Source organism: Bombina bombina, chromosome 4 (assembly GCF_027579735.1).
Source record: "Bombina bombina isolate aBomBom1 chromosome 4, aBomBom1.pri, whole genome shotgun sequence".
Classification (NCBI taxonomy): Eukaryota; Metazoa; Chordata; class Amphibia; order Anura; family Bombinatoridae; genus Bombina; species Bombina bombina.
The window spans coordinates 1,111,312,427-1,111,339,159 of NC_069502.1; the positions used below are offsets into that span (position 1 = coordinate 1,111,312,427).

The 26,733-nt window shown below is 36.2% G+C and overlaps 1 protein-coding gene across 1 annotated transcript in view; it reads right to left on the reverse strand.

Annotated features, from left to right (window-relative positions):
• KCNH1 (potassium voltage-gated channel subfamily H member 1) overlaps nt 1–26,733 on the reverse strand; it is an 867,393-nt gene that overhangs the window by 383,359 nt on the left and 457,301 nt on the right. The window contains exons 8-9 of the mRNA XM_053712386.1: nt 14,730–14,929; nt 10,734–10,986 (exon numbers count right to left, since the gene is read on the reverse strand). Coding sequence (XP_053568361.1) covers nt 10,734–10,986; nt 14,730–14,929 — 453 coding nt within the window. The remainder of the gene's footprint in view (nt 1–10,733; nt 10,987–14,729; nt 14,930–26,733) is intronic.

Below are 26,733 nucleotides of genomic sequence, written 5' to 3' on the forward strand. Positions count from 1 at the left end.
AGTACTTTTGGTCATAAGACAAATGGTCACTATTGATTATAGTAATATCAGGGCTCAAAAAGTCTTAAGACAAATGGTCCTATGACCAAATGTCCTGTGACCAAATATCCTATGACCAGGTGTGGGGTGTGTGGACCGCACTCGGGTGACACCACCATGCAGGCAGGAACTTACTCTAGTTGAGTAATCCTCCTCACGGACGTTTCGAGGGGTGGTTCAACTGCCCAGGGCACTTGCATTTAGGAATGGTTGTTATAAAAACAAAACGCAAAGAAATAAGAAATAAACAAACTAAAAAAAACAAACAAAGAAAAACAACTTGTATTTATTTTGTTGCTTTGGAGTAAGAGTATTTCTGTTCTGTACTCCCCCTCCTGAGCTGCCCCCCTACAAGCACAGTGGAATGTGCCATTACTTTTTTGTTCTAAAGCCCTGTGCTATGCATAAAGAGGGAACAACTGCACAGAGCAGTGTGTGAAGACGTAGAACCACCTTGTTTTACAGTAAGTGCTGCAACCTACGCTGTCACTTAAAGGCAGCCTATTTGTGAAAATGTAGATTTAACGTGTTTTGGTGTCTATTGTGAAGCAACGTTTTCTTTTACGGTGTAATTTTTACTCTTGTACACAGCCATACACATTGAAAAATCACCATTTTGTTTATTCAATCAAATTTAATATTGCACTTTACATAAATTGTTACATCTATGGTTTTTTAACAGCTGGAATGACATATTTAAAGGGCCATTAATACCCAAATGTTTAAACACTTGAAAGTGATGCAGCATAGCTGTAAAAAGCTGACTAGAAAATATATCCTGAACATCTCTATGTAAAAAAGAAAGATATTTTACCTCAAAAGTTCCTCAGTAGCCACATCCCATTGTAAAGGATTTCTAAGCAGCATTTTAGTGTGTCTGTCCTAGGACAGCTGAAAGGATGAGCCTCGTGAACTCTCATATTATTTCACCAATCAGGTAAAGGAAGCTTACAATGAAATCTCATGAGAGTTAAGTCAAATCTCATGAGATCACAGTAAAAGTTCATGACCTCAGCACTGCTGATGCTGATTGGCTGCTGTTCATTTCTTCATTTTTTTATTTTTACCTGCAGCTGGGAGCAGGTGAAGTATAACTTTTTACACAGAACTTACTCTGCTGAGCTGAGGAGATTGTGAGGTAAAATATATTCCTTTTTTATATAGAGATGCTCAGGTGATATTTTCCTGTCAGCTTTTTACAGTTATACTGCATCAGTTTCAAGTGATTTAGCATATGAGTATTATGTCCCTTTAATCACTTGTTCCTTCTCAATCACACAACACAGTACCTGCCTCACCAGTCAGCAATCTGATATTATTCTCGTTTCAGATCTACTCTGGGGCAGGTAAACTAGTTACTTTCTCTTCTTTTGCTCTGATCACCAGTCATATCTTGCAACTAACCCCCTTCCCTTGCGCTCTTCAATATCTATCCATGAGGCTCTCTTATGCAGACAATGCTTTAACCATATCTAGAAAGCCGTGTTATCTACACAGTAGGTAGTTTCTTAAACAAACTTGTATATTGTTTCCATAGCTGCTTGTTAACCCCTTTTATGCCTTTGTACCTTTTTGCTAAAGTGATGGTAAATCCAAGCTTTTAACAAACGCTAGTATTTACCATAACTAAAAATAAAGTGGACTTTAATTGATCAACCATGTAACAAAGGGTGCTAAACTCCCCCTTTCTGTGCCGTTGCATAGCGTTAAACTCAGCGGCTTTGGCTGCCCACAGCACATCGATCTTCTACTAATGAGGTGCCGCTTGCACCTCTAAACCAATAGCCGTGTGTGTATACAGAAACCTGTCAGTTGACACACATGGCTATTGGTGTAGAGGTGCAAACGTCACCTCATTGAAGGAAATCAATGGGCCTTGGGCGGCCAGAGCCATTGAGTTTAGTGCTGTGCAATGGCACAGTAAGGGTGAGCTTAGCACCATTTTTCACATAGTTGATCAATTAAAGTTCACTTTATTTTTAGTAATGGTAAATCCTAGCATTTGTTAAATTCTCGGATCTACCATCACTTTGTGATGTATGATTCACATCTATATCTCTTTAAAAATGTATTAGCAGATAATTAACATGATGGTGAATGGATACAAAGCACAGCTGGCAAGGAATGTTCTCTATGAATAAGTCATAATATTAGAAACTTTTTACCTCCTGACATGCCTCATTTTATTTTAACAGGCTATTATTATACAATACAAAACACACTGCTAGATTACGAGTTTTGCGTTATGAGGAGTGCGGTGCTAACTTGCACGTTATTGTCACCGTTCACTTACCTACAGCGCTGGTATTACAGGTTTTTATAAACCCGGCATTATTAGGCAAGAAGTGAGCGTAGAGCAAAATTTATGTTTACACCTAACACCCCAACATGAGCTCCGAGTCTAAACACTCTTAATCTTACACTTATTAACAGCTAATCTGCCGTCCCCAACATCGCCAACACCTACATTATATTTATTAACCCCTAATCTGCCGCCCGACATCGCCGACACCTACATTATACTTATTAACCCCTAATCTCCCTCCCCCAATGTCGCCGCAACCTACCTACATTTATTAACCCCTAATCTGCCGCCCCAATGTTGCAGCCACTATAATAAACATATTAACCCCTAAACCGCCGCACTCCCGCATCACAAACATTAGTTAAATATTATTAACCCCTAATCTGCCACCCCTAACATTGCCACCACCTACCTACAATTATTAACCCCTAATCTGCCGCCCCCAACGTTGCCGCCACTATATTATATTCATTAACCCCTAAACCTAAGTCTAACCCTCACCCTAACACCCCCTAACTTAAATATAATTAAAATAAATCTAATTAAAACCTACAATTAATAACTAAATAATTCTTATTTAAAACTAAATACTTACCTGTAAAATAAACCCTAAACTAGCTACAATATAACTAATAGTAACATTGTATCTAGCTTAGGGATTATTTTTATTTTACAGGCAAGTTTGTATTTATTTTAACTAGGTAGAATAGTTACTAAATAGTTATTAACTATTTACTAACTACCTAGCTAAAATAAAATGTAAAATAAAACTTAACCTAAGTTACACTAACACCTAACACTACACTACAATTAAATAGATTGCCTAAATTAAATACAATTAAATAAATTAAATACAATTGCCTAAATTACAAAAAAACAAACACTAAATTACACAAAATAAAAAACAAATTACAAGATATTTAAACTAAATACACCTAATCTAATAGCCCTATCAAAATAAAAAAAGGCATTTGGATGGGCATTGCCCTTAAAAGAACATTTAGCTCTATTGCAGCCCTTAAAGCCCTAACCTAGGGACAGCAGATTAGGGGTTAATAATATTTAACTAGTGTTTGTGAGGCGGGAGTTTGGCGGTTTAGGGGTTAGTATGTTTATTATAGTGGCGGCGATGTCCGGGGTGGCAGATTATGGGGTTAATAATTTTATTTTAGTGTTTGCGATGTGGGAGGGCCTCGGTTTAGGGGTTAATATGTAGTTTATGGGTGTTAGTGTACTTTTTAGCACTTTAGTTTATGCTACAGCTTTGTAGTGTAAAATTCATAACTACTGACTTTAGAATGCGTTACGAATCTTGCGGGATAGGCTGTACCGCTCACTTTTTGGCCTTAAAAAAAAAAAGAAGCTTGTAATACTCGTAATAGCAGCGGTTCAGTGTGCAAAAACAAAAAAAAAAAATATGAGTGAGCAGTGCACTAGATGGCTGCATAACATTATTACACACTCACTGAGGTCTACTTATCAAGCCATCAACTTACTTGCATTCAACGGCACCAATACGTTCGCCTGACATCGCCTAACATTGCGGCCGCGGACCTGAATACACTATCCTTATTTATATAAAAAGCTGTCAAAAAGCTGTGCACCAAGTACGGGGCGATGAACAGCGGACTGTTGTTTACTAAACAGTCATCGAGCTCGCTGCTCTTCGACTTTTTTACAACTTTATTTGTATACTGTCACTAAGTACCACCACTATACTAAACTGTTTAACCCCTATCCCGCAGCTCCCGGACCCCACCGCAACTAAATAAAGTTATTAACCCCTAAACTGCCGCTGCCGGAGCCCACCGCAACTCTAATAAACTTATTAACCCCTATACCGCCGGTCACGGACCCCACCGCAACTCTAATAAAGTTATTAACCCATATCCCGTCGCTCCCCGACCCCGCCACAACTAAATAAAGTTATTAACCCCTATTCCGCCACTCCAGGAGCCCACTGCAACTCTAATAAAGTTATTAACCCCTAACCCGCTGCTCCCGGACCCCGCAGCAACTAACTAAAGGTATTAACCCCTAAACCCCTGGCCTCCAACATCACTAGCACTTACTAAACCTATTAACCCCTAAACCACCAGCCCCCCCACATCGCCATAAACTAAATTAAACTATTAACCCCTAAACCTAACAACCCACTAACTTTACATTAAATATTAACTCATCCCTATCTTATAATAAATTTAAACTTACCTTTAGATTTAAATTATACTATATTAAACTAATAATGAACCTACCCTAACAACTAAGTTACAAAAAATAACAAAAACTAAGTTACAAAAAAATAAACACTAAATTACACAAAATAAAAAATAAATTATCATAGATTTAAACTAATTACACCTAATCTAAGAGCCCTATGAAAATAAAAAAGCCCCCCAAAATGAAAAAAAACCGAACCTACAATAAACTACAAATATCCCTTAAAAGGGCCTTTTGCGGGGCATTGCCCCAAAGAAATCAGCTCTTTTACCTGTAAATAAAAAATACAAATACCCCCCCAACAGTAAAACCCACCATCCACACAACCAACCCCCCCCAAATAAAAACCTAACTAAAAAAACCTAAGCTCCCCATTGCCCTGAAAAGGGCATTTGGATGGGCATTGCCCTTAAAAGGGCATTTAGCTCTATTGCTGCCCAAACCCTAATATAAAACTAAAACCCACCCAATAAACCCTTAAAAAAACCTAACACTAACCCCTGAAGATCCACTTACAGTTTTGAAGATCCAACATCCATCCTCAAAGAAGCCGGGAGAAGTCCTCATCGAAGACGGCAGAAGTCTTCATCCAAGCGGCTGAAGTCTTCATCCAAGCCTGCAGAAGACTTCACCCATACAGCATCTTCTATCTTCATCCATTTGGCACGGAGCGGCTCCATCTTCAAGACATCCGACGCGGAGCACTGGCTGATTGGAATAGCCAATAGAATGCGACCTCATTCCTATTGGCTGATTGGATCAGCCAATAGGATGAAAGCTCAATTCTATTTGCTGATTGCAACAGCCAATAGGATTTTTTCAACCTTAATTCCTATTGGCTGATAGAATTCTATCAGCCAAACGGAATCTAAGGGACTCCATCTTGGATGACGTCATTTAAAGGAATCTTTGTTGCTCAAGAAGACGTCGTAAGAAGAGAATGCTCCGCGTCGGATGTCTTGAAGATGGAGCCATTCCGCGCCGGATGGATGAAGATAGAAGATGACGAATGGGTGAGAGTGACTAGGTTATATAGTGAGACCTTATTAAAGTAATTTCTATACATGGATATTATATACGCAAAAATAAAGGGACCTCCTGATGCAGGGAAGACAAGCTGTAATTTGTTACATTAATAACCAATGTCCTATGACCAAATGTCCTGTGCGCAAATGTCCTATAACCAATTGTCCTATGAACAAATGTCTTATGACCAAATGTCCTGGGACCAAATGTCCTGTGACCAATTGTCCTATGACCATATGTCTTATGACCAAGTGTCCTATGACCCAAATGTCCTATATATATATATATATATATATATATATATATATATACACACACACACATAGGTATAGATATATATATTTTTTTTAAAAATACATCATATATATATATATAAATATATATTTAAAAATATATAGAACATTTTCTTCTATGTTTAACTCCTGTCGGGTTAGCGATGTAAGTTTTCACTAATTTGAATGTGTTATACATATTAATATAGAACACGTTTGTAACAGTGAGGTTGCAATATTATATAACAAAAGTATAACATTCCAGAAAAGGGAGAACTTACATCAACAATAAATAAATACAACTAGAAAGCCATGGCTACGGTCTTCCATGAAATATTAATATCACAAACATAAACCCTTCTTCCAAAAAAAAAAAGAAAAAACATGCCAAAAGCTAAATATATGATTTTTAAAATCACGAAAAGACTTTTGAGATACATATTACAGGTACAAATCCCCAAATCCGGAATTCCAAATTCCAAACTTTTTAATTCATTTTTTTTTTTCAAAATAAAACGATCACAAATTACTATTTTTCCTTACCTGTAAGTAATAATCTTCTATGCCTGTGACTTTGGTTTGGTTTATAAGTTCTAGAATGCAAATAATAGTCTATATTTGTTTAAAACAACAACTTATACCTTTCTGATTGCAGTACTGAGCTATCTTTCTGATGGTACTATGTATACAAAAGTAATGATTTTTTAAAAAAAAACTACATGTAAATATGGCCTAAATGATCTAACATATTGTTGTTTACAGTTGGTTCCATCCCCTTTCTAAACTGTCCCATTTTACAACTACAAATATTCCAAAATTAAAAATATTTTGAAAGCAAAACCTTTTCCGATCCAAAGCAGTTAAATAAAGTTTTTTTTTTTTACCTGTATAGCATTATACACAGGTCAAGTCCAGCAGGAATGCATGGGAACAGAGTACCTGCAGTTTTTTTGCAGGTGGAACTATTTTCCCCCTGGACAGAGAACAGAAACGCTTCAGTAAACACTGCTGCTGCTGGTGGGAGGAACTGGAGCACAGTCTGGTTAGAGAGATAGTGAGATCCTCCAGAAATGGGCATTAACACTTCCTATGATACACTAAATTCAAGCCTATCAGTGGTCCTGCTGTGTAATCAACCTGCACACATTTCTGAGGTTATTTAGCTCCCCTCAGCAGAAATAGGACTATTTCACCTTAAGTGGGTGAGACTCTGTGACAAAGGAGGAGCCTGGAGTTGCTATAAGACAATGAGGTCTCAGCCCACCGTGGAAAGGAAGGAGAGGGGAGGAAGGAGGGTGTGAAGAACTGAAGCTAAGCTTGCTATGCACTATGTAAGTTAAAAACAAAATATGGACACCCTGGATCTGGACTTTAAACAATAGACGTTCATGTGTGCCTAGTTAAGTTATTTTAAAGTTGTTTTAAACAAAACCTCAGTATTGAAACAAAGAAAAATGTGCTCATTTCGCAGCGAAGAGTCATGTCCTTCCAGCTTCCTACTTACTCTCTGATTAGAATTACTTTTAGTTCTTCCAGAGATAGCTGGGATGAGTTTTGCAAGGGAAATACAAGTATATACACAAAGAAAAATAGTCCTTGCAATTAACCCCTTTAGGACCGGGCATTTCATACAAAAACTTCCCCAAAAGACCAGAGCATTTTTAACATTTTTGCCATCACTACATTTAAACGGAAAAAGAGCCTTTTTTTTATATATTTACCTATCAAAACTTTTTTTTTTTTTTAGTAGACAACCCAAAGTATTGGCCTAGGCCCATTTTGGCATATTTCATGCCACCATTTCACCGCCAAATGCGATCAAATAAAAAAAATCGTTATTTTTTTCACAATTTTAGGTTTCTCACTGAAATTATTTACAAACAGCTTGTGCAATCATGGCACAAATGGTTGTAAATGCTTCTCTGGGACCCTCTTTGTTAAAAAATAGCAGACATATATGGCTTTGGCATTGCTTTTTGGTAATTAGAAGGGTTAATTTTAGCTAAAGGGGCATTTTAATCAAGCTCCATATACGATCGGGTTGATTGACACCCCCTGCTAGCGGCCAATTGCTGGTGCAATGATAAATAAAGTAGCCGATTGCTGGTGCAATGATAAATGCAGACAGCTTATGCTGTTGGCATTTATCGATGTGCGGCGGACATGATACGCAACTTTGTATCATGTCCGCTCGCACATTGATAAATGTGCCCCTTAGTGTAGAGATCAGCCTCCCACCTGACACATCCCACCCTCTTATCCCTCCCTGACCCCTCTCAAACAGCTCTCTTCCTTCCCTCACCCCCCAAAGGTCACCCCCATCTTAAGTACTGGCAGAAAGTCTGCCAGTACTAAAGTAAAAGGCTGCTTTTTTAATTATTTTTTAATTTTATTTTTTAATGTTTTCTGCAGTGTAGGATCCCCCCTTACCCCCAACCTCCCTGCCCCCCCCCAAAAAAAAGCTCTCTAACCCTCCCCCTCTACCTATTTGCCGCCATCTTAGGTACTGGCAGCTGTCTGCCAGTACCCAGTTTGCCTCAATTTATACTTTTTTTTATTAAAACCCATAAACCATTTTTTTCCTATAGTGTATCTGCCACCCCTCATTACCCTACCCCCTCCCAGATCCCTTTCCCTCGATGGATCCAACATAGGATCCCCCTCATTTCCCTTCCTCCCTCCTCCCCCTCACTTTCCGGCTCTTTTTTTTATATGTAGCGTGTTGCGTGGCGTAGCGGTCCCACCCACTCTCGCCCTCCTCCCGCCTCCTCCAGCGATGCAGATTGGCATCGCCGCTGTGCGATGCAGAGAGGGCCACTTTGATAACTCTGCAAATCTATTTTTGCAGTGCCCCACTCGTGGGGCATGCAGAAATAGCACAATCTCGCTATTTTAAGCTAGATCAGGGCATAGAGAAGCCCAGTATGTCGCTGGTCCTCAAGGGTATAACGACCAGCATCGTACAGGGTATGGTGTTGGTCATTTAGGGGTTAAAAGTGTTTGTGAAACATCTTGTAGTAGGATAAGCCCAATTACTTTATTTTATACATCAATAGTATGTTCAGTCTGTTAATCTATGTTGGTGTCTGTATGTCTAATCTATCAATTTATGGTTAGCAGGTCAGATTCTCTGCAGAATGCTGACCTTTGCAAGATAATCTATTTGCTACAGATTTAACCTTACCAGTTTCATCCCAAATTAAAAGGTGACCTGTTTTGCTTTCAGTGTTACTTTACCCTCATGCTTCCTACTTCCTCTGCCAGTGTTACTTGCTTCACATTTACTTGGTATACGTGTTAATTGTAAAAGAAAATGACACTCAGATGCCTTGTGACCATAATTTTAATTAAATTACATGATAATTGTTTCTTACTGCAGAGTGAGTGCACACACAAACCTTATCAAGATCAAGATATCAGATGTTTACATTACAGAGACTTACACAGAGCCAGGGAGTAACATCTCCTAAAGTTTTTTGGATTATTCCACATAATCTATATACAAATGCCCCTTCATGTGTTAAAAAGTGTGTGTCTGGCTTCTCAGTATTCAGTTGAATCCTAAATTACAATTAAAAATGTCACCCATGCCATGTAAAAATGTAACCATGGGTGTCCATCCTCAGGCCCAAAGGCAACCATTCAGCCCCTCATTGGTTTTCATTTGCTTTCATTAACCAGAGTGTATAGATTATATACATAGAAACACAGCGTGTGTGTCTCGGTGTGTATGTATGTAAGTGTGTGTATAAAACATTATTAATTGTGAGAAGGTGAAAGTCTTGGTGAGTTCCCACATTTTTTTTGTAGGACTTGACCCCTGATTATACAATAAAATACATATAAATAAAACATTGTATATATGTACAATATACCCAGAATCCCCCAGCTCCTATATGTGTATTATTCATGTCTTAGTTTCACTATTGTTTTGTAACAATAGGGGTTGCATTTCTGTTGACACATGTAAATTGTATTGCCATTCAATACTGGGTAAAGGGAGTAGTTGTAGTTGGCGACGTTGCTTTGAAAATATCATCAGTATCGCCACCCACTGTGATGTATAGTAAAACACTTCTTAATGAGACTGACTTTAAACATTGATTTCATTACTTTTGACTATTTCACCAAAATCTTGGTCCGCTGGGAGGGGGCCTTTTGAAAAATATTGCCTCTTCGATGATATTTCTATCAACAGGGCCACAGTCTCAGATATGTGTTGCTAGAAATGTATCAATTTGAATAGAGTTCTATGTCTGACTTTTGGGTGTATACTGTTACTTTTGTAATGGTTATTATTGTGAATTGATATAAACCAACCAGTATAAAATGAAGGTTACCTGTATATTAAGCGGAAAGTATGGCCTATGATTGGCTCAAAAAAAGGCTGCAAGACCTAGGGGACTGGCCAGAGAGGGCCCAGTAAAGGGTTACAAATTCTGTTTTCACAACATTTATGGAAAACTTTGACCTGCGCAGTAACGTAAAATCTACTGCTACCTATTTTAAAGAGGACATTGAAAAGGTTTTTCTCAATATTACTTCTGTAGCATCAAGTATGACTAATCTGGTCTACAATATCTCTAAATCATATCCCAGTTTAAATTATATAACATGACACTTCATTTGTCATTTATTGCCAAAGGAAAATATATCCCCATCAGTCCATAATACTCATTTCATAAATAGCTAAACACATTATTTATACTATAATAGCATTATCTGAGCCATTAATTAAAAAAAGGCACAAAAGTATAACAAAAAATAATTAATTCCATCGTGTGTCTTTGTTATGTTACACATTGGAATCCACAAAGAGCCATTGCAGACAGACAGAAATTATAGAAGCAAAAAAGAACTGCAAAACTTACCAAGAATAGCAACAACTTCATCATCCTGGATTACTTCTAAAGAGCCTGAAACCACAAAGCAAAGTGTGTCTATACTTTCCCCAGCATGGTAAATTAAATCCCCAGGCGCACAGTGCACGGTCTGGAATTCCATAGCTAAAGCTCTCAAGCAGCCATCGCTGGCCAATCTGAATGCAGGATGTTCTTTAAAAACTTTTCGATTCAGGTGCACACATATGTCTGCTCTCATATCTTTAGGGCAAATCTGTAAAACCTGTGAAGATACACGCAATAGTTATTCCAGCATCAGCATAAAAATATTCTTTTTACATCACTGCTACTATATATTAAATGAGGCTCTTTTTAAAGAATCACAGAATTAGCAAATTATTAAACGTTCAAATGACAGAGCTTTGAAGTCCATAATGAATTCAAATCCTTCTCCTCACCCACTAGTTGTTTTATTGTTTGTATTAGGCAAGCCTATACTGGCACTGTTAATATATTATAGTTATAAAGTAATGTAAGAAACTTTACTGTTGTTCCGATGTAGACAAATCAAATTGGTCATAAAATGGTTAATATCTTTCACGTTTCTGAGGTTGTTTACGTTCTGACATTCACAATAGACATGTGCGGTTCGATTTTCGGACGAATTTGTTAAATTCGGAGATTCGGATCGATTCGAATTTCCGAATTACGGTAGTACCGAATCTACTGAATAAATCCGAATTAGTTCGGATTTATTCGTTACATTCGGATGGCCATGGATTACACTAGTATTGTACAGTATATTAGGTTATATTACTCTGCTATGGGTTACACCTAATATACAGTACATAATACTAGTCTAATACACAGCATATCCCACCTAACACATACCAAAATTCCGAATTTCCGAATCGAACCGAACCGAATCCAGCCGAATTTATTTGAATCCAAATGAATCCGAAACGAATCTGAAACAAATTCATTCAAATTTTTCCAAATTTCGAATCGATCCGAACCGAAATTCCAAAACATCCGAATCGATCCGAACCGAACCGAAACAAATTTTTCCGCCGTGCACAAGTCTAATTCACAATGTTATGACACATTTAAAGGGATAAGAAACACAAACATAACACATAAAGTTTAAATAAGTTTCCAATTTATCTCTATTAACAAAATTGCTTTGTTCTCATGGTATTCTTTGTTGAGCCTACCTACCTGCTTTTCAACAAAGGATACAAAAAATGTCAATTTGACAGTAGAAGTAAATGGAAAGGTTTTAAAAATTGCTTATCTGGCGGCAGAGTAAATAAACCTTATATTTACTTGTGCTTGGATCCTGTCAAAGTTGTTAAATGAAAGGTTGTAGTGAAAATAGTATCAATCAAATGCTGACATGAAGCCCAAGATTTGCTATCACGATTCAAATAAAGTGTACAAAGTGTTGCAGCTAAATGGTTAAAGGGACAGTGGAGCCAAAATGAAACTTTAAAAATTCAGTTAAAGCAAGCAATTTTATACAATTTCCTATTTACTTCTGTTATAAACATTATTTTGTTCTCTTGTTATCCTTTTTTGAAGAGAAGCCTAGGTAGGTAAATAGGAGCTAAGGAATGTGTATTTATTTAGTACTTTACAGCAGCATTGTTTGCAGTAATGTTTGAAGCAATGTTATACATTGTTGTGAACACTGCTGCTATAGAATGCTAAAGTGCTCATGTGCCCCTTTGGGCCTTTCTAGGTTTATTAATCAACAAAGGATACCAAGAGAACAAGTTAGGTTTATAATAGAAGTAAATTGCATGATCTATCTGAATCATGACAGTATAAATTTGACCTTACTGCCTCCTTATTCACTTTGTTGCAAGTCATCCTCATACAGAAGAAACGCCTGCTTTTTAGTAATATTTGCAATAACAGCCTTCAGAAGCTTTGAGGGTCTTTATCTTATCTCCATTACTGTCACCAATTAGGAACAGCTAAGAATGAGATCCTGTATAAATCAGCCAATCCCTGTACAGCATGTAGGCGGTCCAATGATATTAATTCCATGCATTGCACTACAGCCTCTCTGTGAGCAGCGGAAAAAACTACAGTTTTAAGATTTACATAAAAGGAACAGTTGTCAAAAGTAATAATGAAAGTACATAAATAAACATTTAAAGGAGAATTACGTTTTAACTTCCCCTTTAAAGGGACAGTAAAGTCATAATTAGGCATTCATGATTTAGACAGTGCATACAATTGTATAGACCTTTCTAATTTACTTCCAGTATTCAATTTTCTTCCTTCCCTTGTTATCCTTTGCTGAAAGGTTTATCAGTAGTGCATTGTTTCTCCTTCAACAAATGTTCATTCATTTGTTACACAAATATGAAGCTCTATACCATCATTTCCTAAAAAGCTCTTTAAAAAGCTCTTTCATGATTCAGAAAGGGCACTCAATTTTAAACCACCAATTAACTTTTATTATCAATTTTGCTTCATTCTCTTTGTATACTTTGTTGAAAAAACAGCAGTGCACTACTGTGAGCTAGCTGAACACATCAGGTAAGCCAATCACAAGAGGCATATATGTGAAGCCATAAATCAGCAGTTAGCTCCCGTTAGTGCATTACTGACCCTTTAAGCAAACTTATTTAATAGCGAAGCTTAAAAAAATATATATTTCAGTGCATTATACTAATAGAGAAGGGCATAAATCAAATTGATTATCTATCCGTTATAGGTAACAGATAACGTGACTCATTACCAAAGCCGCTATCCGTCCTAAAACTCTATTAATTTTTAAACCTTTGTAGACCAGTAAGATAATTTCCATTTTTAGATTAAATATACATTTGTGTTTAAACACTTATTTGCATACAGTACAATCTAAACAGAACATTTTTTTTTTTTCAAATATGTAGTTCTGTACAGTTAATCCCATAAGAAAACTCTTAGAGCTAACGTGTGTAATACTAAAAGCTGAAAACCCTGTACATATTTAAATGTGCTATACTAATATAGAAAGGCAAGTCACATTAATTATTTATTCATTACAGGTAATAGATAATGTGACACACTACCAAAGCCACTCTCAGAAATAAATGTGTCCATTGGGTTATGTCGAATATGGTTATTAAAGAACTGATCAATATTATTATTTCTTGGTAGAGAATATTAATGACCTCCAAGCATAATTCTATCCTAAAAACAAACCATTAGTTTACTCTAAAATAATGCAGACAATTTAAAAACTAAGATGTATTTGTTCCTAAAATGTATAAGCAATAAGCTATTTTGGAGGAAAAATGAACAACCTATTTGTTGTAAAGGTTACATAATTTAACATTTAAGAAATAATCAAGGAACCTGCTAGAGTTGCCTCAAGTTACTATATTTCTCGTTCTTTTTTAATGCAGATTTTGAGCAAATTGCACCCAGAGTGCATAGATTTATTTAAATATGCATTTGTTCTTTTCACACTCTGTGCAGACAGCCTGAAGCTTCCTAATGCTAATAGAAGACAGAGTCAATGCGTAGTCTTGGAAATATTCACTAAATTGTATACATTAATATTTGTATTAAAGGGACAGTCAAGTCAAAATTAAACTTTGATGATTCAGATAGGGCATGCAATTTTAAACATCTTTCTAATTTACTTTTCTCATCAAATTTGCTTTGTACTCTTGATATTCATTGTTGTAAGCTAAACCTAGGTGGGCTTAAACTGATTTCTAGGCCATTGAAGGCAGCATTTTGACAGTTTTTTACAGCTAGATAACATGTGCTCACTCATGTGGAGTTATTTATGAGTCAGCACTAATTGGCTAAAATACAAGTCTGTCAAAAGAACTGAGATAAGGGGTAGTCTGAAGAGGCTTAGATACACGATAATCACAGAGGTAAAAAGTGTATTAATATAACAGTGTTGGTTATGCAAAACTGGGTAATGGATGAATTATCTATTTTTTAAACAATAAACATTTTCAAGTAGATTGTCCCTTTAATTCAACAAGGATCAGATTAATGTTTAATACTCACCTTCTCTGTATCTATGCCTCTAGACATTGACCATGTAGAAACAATATAATCCATAACACGCTCACTCAAACCTTTTGGGACTTGGTAAAGTTTAAGGAAATCACGGACGCTGTTTAGCATTTCATGGTAGCGGTTGGTGTTGGCATACATTTGTTGAAAGATAGTTGTCACATTACCAAAAATAGTTGCATACAGGAGTGCTAAAAAATAAAAACACATGCGTTGGGTGAAATATGGAATAGGTCATATCAAAAAAAATTATTTTATGATAATTTAGAACAAGTAAAAAACAAACAAAAATAAAACGTAATAAAATTAACATGGTTATAGTATAGATGACTGATTTCAAAATCACTGATTCTGGCATCGCAGGTCTACGGATGTTGGGCAAAGAATCTAGGAATGCACAGAAGCCAGGACCTTTATAAACCAATTAAATTGTAATCACAAAAGAGTCCAACTGGAACAATATGTAAGCCAGGTTTGACAGCTGGACGAAATCCCAAAGCATTACTTTAATTGCTAGTATGAAAGTGAAAGAAAGTGAAAGAAAGTGAAAGCAAAGTGATTAGAGATCCACACAAAAACTATTCTTCTGCTGGGTATATTTATAGCTGTAGTACAAGCAACATCAACTCATACAATGAAGTTAAATGGCCATTGTATGCAAAAAATATTCTATTATACATAAAAATGTAGAAATTAAATATGTTAAATATCCGCATATGAAAAAAAGGAACCAGGAAACACAGGGTTTTGCAAATCTAATATTAAATAATGCATTGCTCATTGGCAGCCCTAGGCATCTCCTACAGTTGATAGAGCTGAGACTTCAAAAGCCTTACAATAGAAAGCAGTTCTAATCAACATGTGTGCATTCATTCCTATAAACAACCCATAAGACATTTAAAGTACCACTTGTAAATGTAATAAAAAAAGATTATCAAATACAATGTACTTTCTGAGGCAGCAGTTCATATTGAGCATGTGCAGAAATTCATATATATATATATATATATATATATATATATATATATATATATATATATATATATATATATATATATATATATATGTGTGTGTGTGTGTGAGAGTGTGTTTTGTGATTGGCTGATGGCTGTCACATGATGCAAGGGGAAGGAAAATGTATCTTACTTTTTAGCCAGAAAAAATTCTACTACTCATTTAAAATTCAGACTAAGGCACTGATATTCAAATGATTCTCCAGCTTGGAGAGTAATTGTAGTTCAGGACTCCACAGGGGCTGAACTCACTGAATTCTCAAAAGAAAAAGGGCAGAACTCTCCTGCACTGGGAGATCGCTCTCATTTATGTATGTGAAGAAGAGACAAGCTCAGTTCATTATAGTACTACATGATATGAGAGTTTTCTGTTTTTTTTCTAAAACAAGCTTTATTATTCAAGTCATTTAGTTATACAAAGTTAAAGTACATTTCTCAATGCTCAGGTCTTAAGTATAAGATCACATACATTTCAGTGTTACAATCCGACTTATTACTTAGATGAAGCCTAGGCAGGACCTTAGTGTTACAAAGTGAAATGTTCTCTTTCCAAAGTCAAAGTGACTTAAATGTCCTTGTTTGTCCTTGGTCGTGCCCTTCTTTGTAAAGCTTGACGTCTTAACAATTTTCAAAAAAAGAGATATTCAAACTTATGCGAACATATAAAATACTTTTAAATTCAGGTGTGCGCCCGGGTAATTCAGGAGGGAGTTCAGTACTGGAAGGGGGAAGAAAAGCAAGGAGAAGGAGGGAGAGAGAAGCAGAAAATAAAATACAAAAAAAAGGGAAAATAAGACCTTTTGCTGCCCTGTAGGAGTATCATTTTGTGGAACCTGCAGCTGTTACGACCGCTTTAATGGAGTAGCTTTCTACACCACCAGCATCATCTCATGCGTCACCAATTGGTTATTTTTAAAGTAAGGTAATCTTTCCAAGGTTAGTAGTTCCTCTACTGAGGAGTACCATTCATCAATTGATGGGACCCGTTTTGATTTTCATTTCTTAGGAATAAGTCTCTTTGCTCCTGTGAGCATTATCAAGAGAATGGCCCGAGTGTAAGCATCTTTAGTTTTAGGGAGGTGGATATGAGAGTTCTTTTATGCTTACACTTTGTGCTTTGAATTTTATATTACTATACATTTCAGATTGCACTCGTAGTAACACCAGCACCAGTGTCTTGAATGTAAATATTTTTATTAGAGGTTACATTAAAAGCAGCAACGTTTCGTGGTGAACCCACTTAGTCATGCTAATTGTATCACATTGTTTCAAACAACTTATACCTTTCTTTGGCGCCAACTGGCTTCATTTTGGGAAGTATCACACCCCCTAGTGGTTACTAAATACAATGTATATACAAAATGTTAAAAACAAATGTATCTGACTAAACAGTTTTCATGTGGCAATAATAAATATATATGACTTTCACATTATTGTACATGCATATATTGTCTCCATATTTAACTTTGTTAAACTATCCTTCTAAGTTTCAATATCTTATTGCAATAAAATCTCAAAAATGTTAAACACATAGGTAAAGTACTCTAGTTATTGGAAACATATCATGTTAAACTTTTTTGCATACAGTTATATTCTAAATGATCATAAGGATGTTGGGTTTGAGACTTATACTTTAAGAGAAGCAATTAAGGTCAAAGTCCCTATTCAACCCTTTGGGAATAAGAGTATCCAATTGATATATCCATCTCATCTCTTGTTGTTGAAGGATTTTTTCTCTATTAGTCCCATTGCATTGAATAGGGATTTGTTGTATGATTTGCCAGCGAAGCTGGCTTATACTATGGCCCTTTTCTAAAAAATGTTTGGATAGAGGTGCTTCCAAATTTTTTCTCCTTATATTTGACCTGTGTTGGCTCAGTCTGTCTTTCACTTTCTGTGTGGTCTCTCCTAAGTAATACATAGAACATGGGCATTTTATGAGATAGACTACATAGCTAGTATCACAAGTATGAAACCCCCTAATGTCATAACGTCTGCCATTATGTGGATGATAAAAGTTTGGGCCTTTTATAACTGAATTACAGCTGACACATCCTAGACAGGGATAACAGCCATTTCTCTTTCCTTTCATGTATGTTTGTGTGTCTCTTCTTTCTGACCCAATATCACTTCTTATAAGGTGGTCTCTGATGTTTTTTACCCTCCTATATGCCATTAAAGGGTAATTCCTGAACTGTTCAAATTTAGGATTACAATCCCTAAGTATGTGCCAGTGTTTTTTTATAGCTTTTGCTACAACTTGGCTATGTGAGCTGTGTTGTGACACAAATACTAGTCTATCCTGTTTTTTTGTTTTATTGCCCTAGGTGTAGTAATATCTTTTATTGTTTGGCTCAACAATTGTGTAGGGTACCCTCTTTGTTCAAATTTGTTTGACATTTCTAACAGCCTTTTGCTCTTAACTTCTGGTGTGCTTACTATTCTCTGTACCCTTAATAATTGACTCTTGGGTAATGAGTTAATTAGACCTTTTGGGTGAAAGCTGTTATATTCTAACAAGGTGTTCCTATCAGTCTCTTTTGAAAAGATATCTATGTCGAGTCTGTTCTGTCCTTTAGTAATCTTAGTATCAAGAAATGTTATGCTCTCCTCACTATATGTCAAAGAAAATTGTAAACCTCTTACCATAGTATTAAGTTCTCTTGTAAAGTCTTCAAGTTCTCCAATGCTGCCCCACCACATGCCAAACACATCATCTATGTAGCGCCACCATACTGATACGTACTGTCTGAATAGATGATTTTCATATACTTGGCGCTCCTCAAACTCATTCATGTAGAGGTTGGCGTATGATGGGGCAACATTGGAGCCCATGGCTGTCCCCCTTACTTGTATGAACCAATCATCTTGAAAAAGAAAAAAATTCCAGTATAATACTAGACGCAACAAATCCTCCAAAAAACAACATTGTGCTTGTGAATAACCACCACTGACCATAAGCACCTTCCTTATAATAGCAATACCTGTTTCATGGCTGATGGATGTATATAAACTCTTAACATCCATTGTGTAAAGTATATATCTATCTGACTGCAATTCTGAAGATTTTATCTTATCCAAGAAGTGTCCAGTATCCTTCAAGTAACTGGCCATTTTTACCACTTCTGGTTGCAGCAATTTGTCTAGGTAAATTGCTATATTGGTATATACTGAGCCTACACATGATACAATAGGCCTGCCTGGTGGTCTAGTGGGGTCTTTGTGAATTTTTGGGACCTTATAAAAAAATGGGTATTTTTGGGTCCTCTACCTGTAAGTAATCAGCCAATTTTTTGTCAATTATTTGCTGATTTTCAGCCTGTTTCACTATATGGTTGATTTATTTTTGTATTGCACTTAGGGGGTTGTTAGATATTTTCCTATAAGTGGAGGTGTCACCGAGCTGATCTCTGATTTCACTAACATAGTAATGTTTATCCATCACTACAGTGGCACCTCCCTTATCTGCCCCCTTAAGTATGATGCTATTATCACTCTTTAAACTTTTTAATGCCTGCTGATCCTGTTTATGGAAATTAATAGGCTTAGATCTTTGATTATTTTGTTTTTTTATTTTATTTTTCAGTGATGCAATTTCAAAATCCACCAACTTAGTGAATGTGTTGAGGCTGTGATTGGATAAGCTAGGGTTAAAATGACTCTTCTTTCTAAGTCCCAAACTATCCAGCTTTAACATACTGTGTCCCTTATCTTTTTCTCTGTTATCAATGGTGATATCGTGCATCTCATTAAACCAAATTTTTAGCTTCACATTTCTGTAAAACTTGTGTAAGTCCTTGGTTAGTTCAAAGAAGTTTAAGTCCTGGTAAGGGCAAAAAGACAGTCCCTTGTTCAATACATTTAATTCATTAGTGGTAAACATATGCTTAGAAATATTTACCACAGTGTCCTGTTCTTGGTTTACTTCTTCTGCTGCAGCTTCCGTTGTGATTTCCGCTATTCCCCTTGGCCTCCTACATTCTTCATTTCCTTCCCTTCTCTGACTCCTGTGTTTGCGGCCTCCCCGGCGGAATCGCTCTCGCCGCCGCTGCTGGAGTTTCCCAAAGGGTGCTGTGTGGCGTCGTCTGATGACGTGTCGGTTCCGGTAGTGACACTTGTGTCACGTGTGTGCCGGTTTCTGTTCCTATTGGCTCTTCTCATGTTGTTGAATCTACGGACCGACTGGTAACCCTGGTTACCACAACGCCATCTGTACACATGTCCTGTGCGGTAATCCTCTTCATCACGAAGAAACTTGACTCGCTTAGTTTCCTGGATGGTTGTTTTCTCAGCTGTAATTTTCTCTTCAATCTTATCCTCCAATTTCTTCAGCTCCTCTGTGGTCAGTACCGTGAGTAGTTCTATATGCTGTTTGTTGACTATCTCAGTTTGCTTTTCAATCTCCTGCAGTAATGCTTCTACAGTACAGACCATCAGGTCATAGGAGCATTTGCTGATGATAGATTCAAATTTGTCACAGTAATCCACATTGTCCCTAAGGAGAGTAGGTGTTGTGCTCATCCTCAGACCTCTTGGGATTCTTTTCACTCGGTAGTATTCTGCGAGTGTGATGGCGTGTAGGTCCCAACGCATCAGTTTGACTTTAAGTTGTTCATAGTCCTTTGCAGTAGTGGCAAATTCTGTGGTTCTCAGGAATTCTCGTGAGCCTCTAGTTAGACTTGTAATGCGTGCAGCCTCCAGTTCACTGTATGCGAACATTTTATTGCCGTCTGTTCTGTTAGTCACCCCTTTATCCATTCTTCTTATAATTTACACAGTGTGCACGTAATCTTGCAGCTCCAAGTACAACTTGCAATAGTAGATGAATACAGCACTATCTGTGTTGAAGTGGTGCACGGTGTGAGAGGTAGCTGCAATAGCCTCTGTAATCAATATGCACTCTGTTAGTGAAATCAGAGATCAGCTCGGTAACACCTCCACTTATAGGAAAATATCTAACAACTCCCTAAGTGCAATACAAAAAGAAATCAACCATATAGTGAAACAGGCTGAAAATCAGCAAATAATTGACAAAAAATTGGCTGATTACTTACAGGTAGAGGACCCAAAAATACCCATTTTTTATACGGTCCCAAAAATTCACAAAGACCCCACTAGACCACCAGGCAGGCCTATTGTATCATGTGTAGGCTCAGTATATACCAATATAGCAATTTACCTAGACAAATTGCTGCAACCAGAAGTGGTAAAAATGGCCAGTTACTTGAAGGATACTGGACACTTCTTGGATAAGATAAAATCTTTAGAATTGCTGTCAGATAGATATATACTTTACACAATGGATGTTAAGAGTATATATACATCCATCAGCCATGAAACAGGTATTGCTATTATAAGGAAGGTGCATATGGTCAGTGGTGGTTATTCACAAGCACAATGTTGTTTTTTGGAGGATTTGTTGCGTCTAGTATTATACTGGAATTTTTTTCTTTTTCAAGATGATTGGTTCATACAAGTAAGGGGGACAGCCATGGGCTCCAATGTTGCCCCATCATACGCCAACCTCTACATGAATGAGTTTGAGGAGCGCCAAGTATATGAAAATCATCTATTCAGACAGTACGGATCAGTATGGTGGCGCTACATAGATGATGTGTTTGGCATGTGGTGGGGCAGCATTGGAGAACTTGAAGACTTTACAAGGGAACTTAATACTATGGTAAGAGGTTTACAATTTTCTTTGACATATAGTGAGGAGAGCATAACATTTCTTGATACTAAGATTACTAAAGGACAGAACAGACTCGACATAGATATCTTTTCAAAAGAGACTGATAGGAACACCTTGTTAGAATATAACAGCTTCACCCAAAAGGTCTAATTAACTCATTACCCAAGAGTCAATTATTAAGGGTACAGAGAATAATGAGCACACCAGAAGTTAAGAGCAAAAGGCTGTTAGAAATGTCAAACAAATTTGAACAAAGAGGGTACCCTACACAATTGTTGAGCCAAACAATAAAAGATATTACTACACCTAGGGCAATAAAAGAAAAAACAAAAAAACAGGATAGACTAGTATTTGTGTCACAACACAGCTCACATAGCCAAGTTGTAGCAAAAGCTATAAAAAAACACTGGCACATACTTAGGGATTGTAATCCTAAAATTGAACAGTTCAGGGATTACCCTTTAATGGCATATAGGAGGGTAAAAAACATCCGAGACCACCTTATAAGAAGTGATATTGGGTCAGAAAGAAGAGACACACAAACATACATGAAAGGAAAGAGAAATGGCTGTTATCCCTGTCTAGGATGTGTCAGCTGTAATTCAGTTATAAAAGGCCCAAACTTTTATCATCCACATAATGGCAGACGTTATGACATTAGGGGGTTTCATACTTGTGATACTAGCTATGTAGTCTATCTCATAAAATGCCCATGTTCTATGTATTACTTAGGAGAGACCACACAGAAAGTGAAAGACAGACTGAGCCAACACAGGTCAAATATAAGGAGAAAAATTTGGAAGCACCTCTATCCAAACATTTTTTAGAAAAGGGCCATAGTATAAGCCAGCTTTGCTGGCAAATCATACAACACATCCCTATTCAACGCAATGGGACTAATAGAGAAAAAATCCTTCAACAACAAGAGATGAGATGGATATATCAATTGGATACTCTTATTCCCAAAGGGTTGAATAGAGACTTTGACCTGAATTGCTTCTCTTAAAGTATAAGTCTCAAACCCAACATCCTTATGATCATTTAGAATATAACTGTATGCAAAAAAGTTTAACATGATATGTTTCCAATAACTAGAGTACTTTACCTATGTGTTTAACATTTTTGAAATTTTATTGCAATAAGATATTGAAACTTAGAAGGATAGTTTAACAAAGTTAAATATGGAGACAATATATGCATGTACAATAATGTGAAAGTCATATATATTTATTATTGCCACATGAAAACTGTTTAGTCAGATACATTTGTTTTTAACATTTTGTATATACATTGTATTTAGTAACCACTAGGGGGTGTGATACTTCCCAAAATAAAGCCAGTTGGCGCCAAAGAAAGGTATAAGTTGTTTGAAACAATGTGATACAATTAGCATGACTAAGTGGGTTCACCACGAAACGTTGCTGCTTTTAATGTAACCTCTAATAAAAATATTTACATTCAAGACACTGGTGCTGGTGTTACTACGAGTGCATATTGATTACAGAGGCTATTGCAGCTACCTCTCGCACCGTGCACCACTTCAACACAGCTAGTGCTGTATTCATCTACTATTGCAAGTTATACATTTCAGATTGGTTCCTTACAGTATAACTGCATATAAGCTTTGCACTTTCTCATTTATATTTTAATACATTTAGATTAACATCTGGAAGTGATTTTACAAATTCAGATTATGTTTTTAAAGTTTCTGTGTTACTTTAACAAATTAGGATCATACTTTGTAAATTTCTGTGTATCTTTTACAAATTACATTGCACTTTGTATTTGCTAGATTCTAAACTAAAATTGACAGTTTCAGAAAGTGGGAGGGACAGGGAAAATATCTTGGCTGAACAGGGGAGTTCCCAGGGTAAGTATTTTCTCACTGATTTATCTTGCCAGCTCTATGCAGGTGAAGTTTGCTTAAAATTCACAAAACACTTATTTTAACTAAAAGACAAGTAATATATATCCAAAAATTAGACAAAAGCAAGTTAAAATACAGTGAAAACAATTTGGTTTAATTTGTAATTGATGCAAACTGTGCCTTTATATCAGCCAGAGGTGTTCTCCAATTACCTTATATCTCCTAAATTTTGTGTCCCAGAGAGCGTCATTAATTTCATCCCCTGTGATTTCAGCCCATTTAATCTCTCTCCAAATTTGAGAATGTAAGATTTTCTGGCCCATAGAAAGTAATGAACCTCTCTGGGAAACTTAAGCTGCCAGTTTTTCAGTTTTAATTGAAATAAAAGAAATCCTCTTTCAAACGAGTGGTGATATTCTATGGCCAATGTTAGATAGAAATGTAATGCCTAATCTGTAAAATCTGCATGTTTTAGGGAGCCTGAATTGTTGCTAACTTTTGTGGGCCCAGTGTTAAATTAAATAAAGGTTTGTTTAAAATTCAGCAGCTAGAGGATTAATATTTTTTCAGTGTCCTCTGAGTACTGCAGCAAATTTAAAACACAACGGGTTTCCCGTTCACAGACCGTTTCATCAGATGACACCTTATGAAACGGTCTGTGAACCGGAAAAAGCGTTGTGTTTTAACTTTGTTTTAATAAACTATACTTGTTTTTACAACTTTGTCATCACAATATTTTTATTATTCCTGCTCTCCTTTGAGATTCAGGTATTATTGTAAGACCACTTTTTGACATATACCACCTGGTTTACAATATACCATTGCTAACCGATTCCGGACCTCGAAGTATAAGCCATACCGAGCAGCAAGAGGATAGCTATCTGGGCAGCTATTAAAAGTCCAGAGTGCATCTGTGGCACTTCTCAAGTGCCTTACTTCTAGTAAGTACAACCTGTCGTGCTTGTGATCTCTCAACACCATTGATCTTGCACTATTGTGGCACCTTCTTCTTTCTTCTTTCACACTACTACAGAGCCTTGCTTATGTGCCAATAAGCTTTGGAAGGAGTATAGCAGCCTCACGATACCCCACCATTGGGACCCTTAAATCTGAGTCTCAAACAGAATCACTTCTGGAACTCCATGGGATTTTAATCAGAACTGTATCACTAACTCCCCATTAGTGATCATGTTCGTTTTGTTTTTGTATTTTTGATTAATGTTTATCACTTATTTTTTTATTTTTGTATATATAATATCATAATGCACTATATTATGTTAGCACGCAATTAGATATCCCCATATTATCACTTGTTACATGGGGTTGTTTTATATATTGCAACATTATATCACTAGCAACACTGTTGCTTATTCTAATCACTCCAATATCAGCATACTGCAGATTATGGATAGTTATTCACTGACTGGTTTTTAGTGTTTAATGCACTTATTGCACTTTTTATTTATCATTTGATCATATCTACTAGCAGGCGCCTTTAACATATCATATTTGTTTTTTATAGTCACAATTTGGACTGCCTATTGAGGCCCATGAATTTTCCAGTTTTACTCACAAACCACTAGAGAGAGATAGTTAAATCACTCTGAACTCATTAATTTGGGGTGAAATTGGGACAGCACTCCATAAGTACTTGCTTGTGCAACAATAAATGCAGGAACTTTGTCCTCAAACACTGTATAATAACTGGGACCCCAACTGTCTTAACAAGTTTAGTAGGATCCTCAAAAGAAACTTTATAATTCTGTTTTATATTACATAAGTCACCTAGAGTCTGCACTGTTTTTTATCATTCTTTAACTTTCAGCACTCCCTCAAAGTGAAAAAAGATGCCATGTGGCAATTGTAGACAATTACCATAAACATCACACCTTTTATTCTGGTGTGTACATCATTCATAACAGGACAGTCTACTCGAACATAACCAGCACTGTTATATTAATATACTTTTTACCTCTGTGATTACCTTGTATCTAAGCCTCTGCAGACTTCCCCCTTATCTCAGTTCTTTTCACAAACTTGCATTTCAACCAATTAGAGCTGACTCATGCATAGCTCCACGGAAGTGAGCAAAATGTTATCTATATGGGACACATGAACTAGCACTGTCAAGCTGTGAATAGATAATAAAATGCACTGAGACAAGAGGTGGCCTTCAAGGTCTTAGAATCTAGCAAAAAAGCCTACCTAGGTTTAGCCTTTGTCAAGGTATTTGAAATATTATTAAATAATATATAGAAGTATATTTATCTTTATTTAATAAAGCTGTGGATGTGCACATGGTCTGTAAAACAAAGGATTATTTCTAAAAGATCTCCCCCACTTCTTCAATGACACAGGAAACTAATAAAAAAAAAAAACATTCTTTGAAAGAGAAATTCCTAGCTAAAGTGGGAACAATAAAACATTTGCTTCTTAATTAGAAAGTGCAAATTTCATAGCACTCTGTACCCCATGTGGAGTCGAGACGTCTGAAATAAACCCCTTGGAACTGATAAAAATCATAGGGAAACAACTTTTATGCACGTAGGTGTCAGTAATCTCTAAACATCAAATACACATCTGCACTGATTAGCTAAACAGAAAATATGTTGTATTAAGACTTTTACAACTACTTGTGGATTGACCCCATGTGGGGCAGTAAAGGCCTTGGAAAACAAAAGACAGATGCTGAGGTGTGACTCTGGAAGCTCACGTAAGCAGACAGCAAATAAACATTTTTTTTTTTTCTCTCTGTTTAAATACATGCCCCAGAATGTATTAAATATAGAAATTACATGGGTATTTGCTAAACTTGGGAGGTAACTGTTTTAGTCAGTCAAAAATGTGTAATAACCTCTGTTTTGTTTATATTTTTCAGACATATAATCTCAGATCTACATAGAAATGAATGTGCATATATATATATATATATATATATATATATATATATATGTTTTGAAAACATAAAAGATCTTACTTAACCTCTGTGTTTTTAAGAATATAAATAAATACTTGTGGACCTGGAAAGAAATAATTAATGACACTTATTACTTTATTTCAGATGGAATGCCTGCATGAAATGAAATGTCATATCATATGAATGTGCAATAAATGTTTATAAAGTTTCAAATACATCTTTTAAAATATAGTGAGATGAAGATATGGAAGTTACTTTGATGTTATATGACTATGAGATATAAATTTTCTGTTAGGCTAAATGAAATATAAATTATTTTAATATAATGTTAGATATATGTGATGTTTCATATCAAAATGATCAGAAAATTCATTAAGATATAACTTATTCAAAGCAAATATTGTGAATAGTTGTTGCAGTAAATTATGGTAAAATGAATAACCATTTCATAGAAATACTGATTTAAGTTGTTTCAAATGTTGCTGTGTCTGTTTGTGATGCCACCC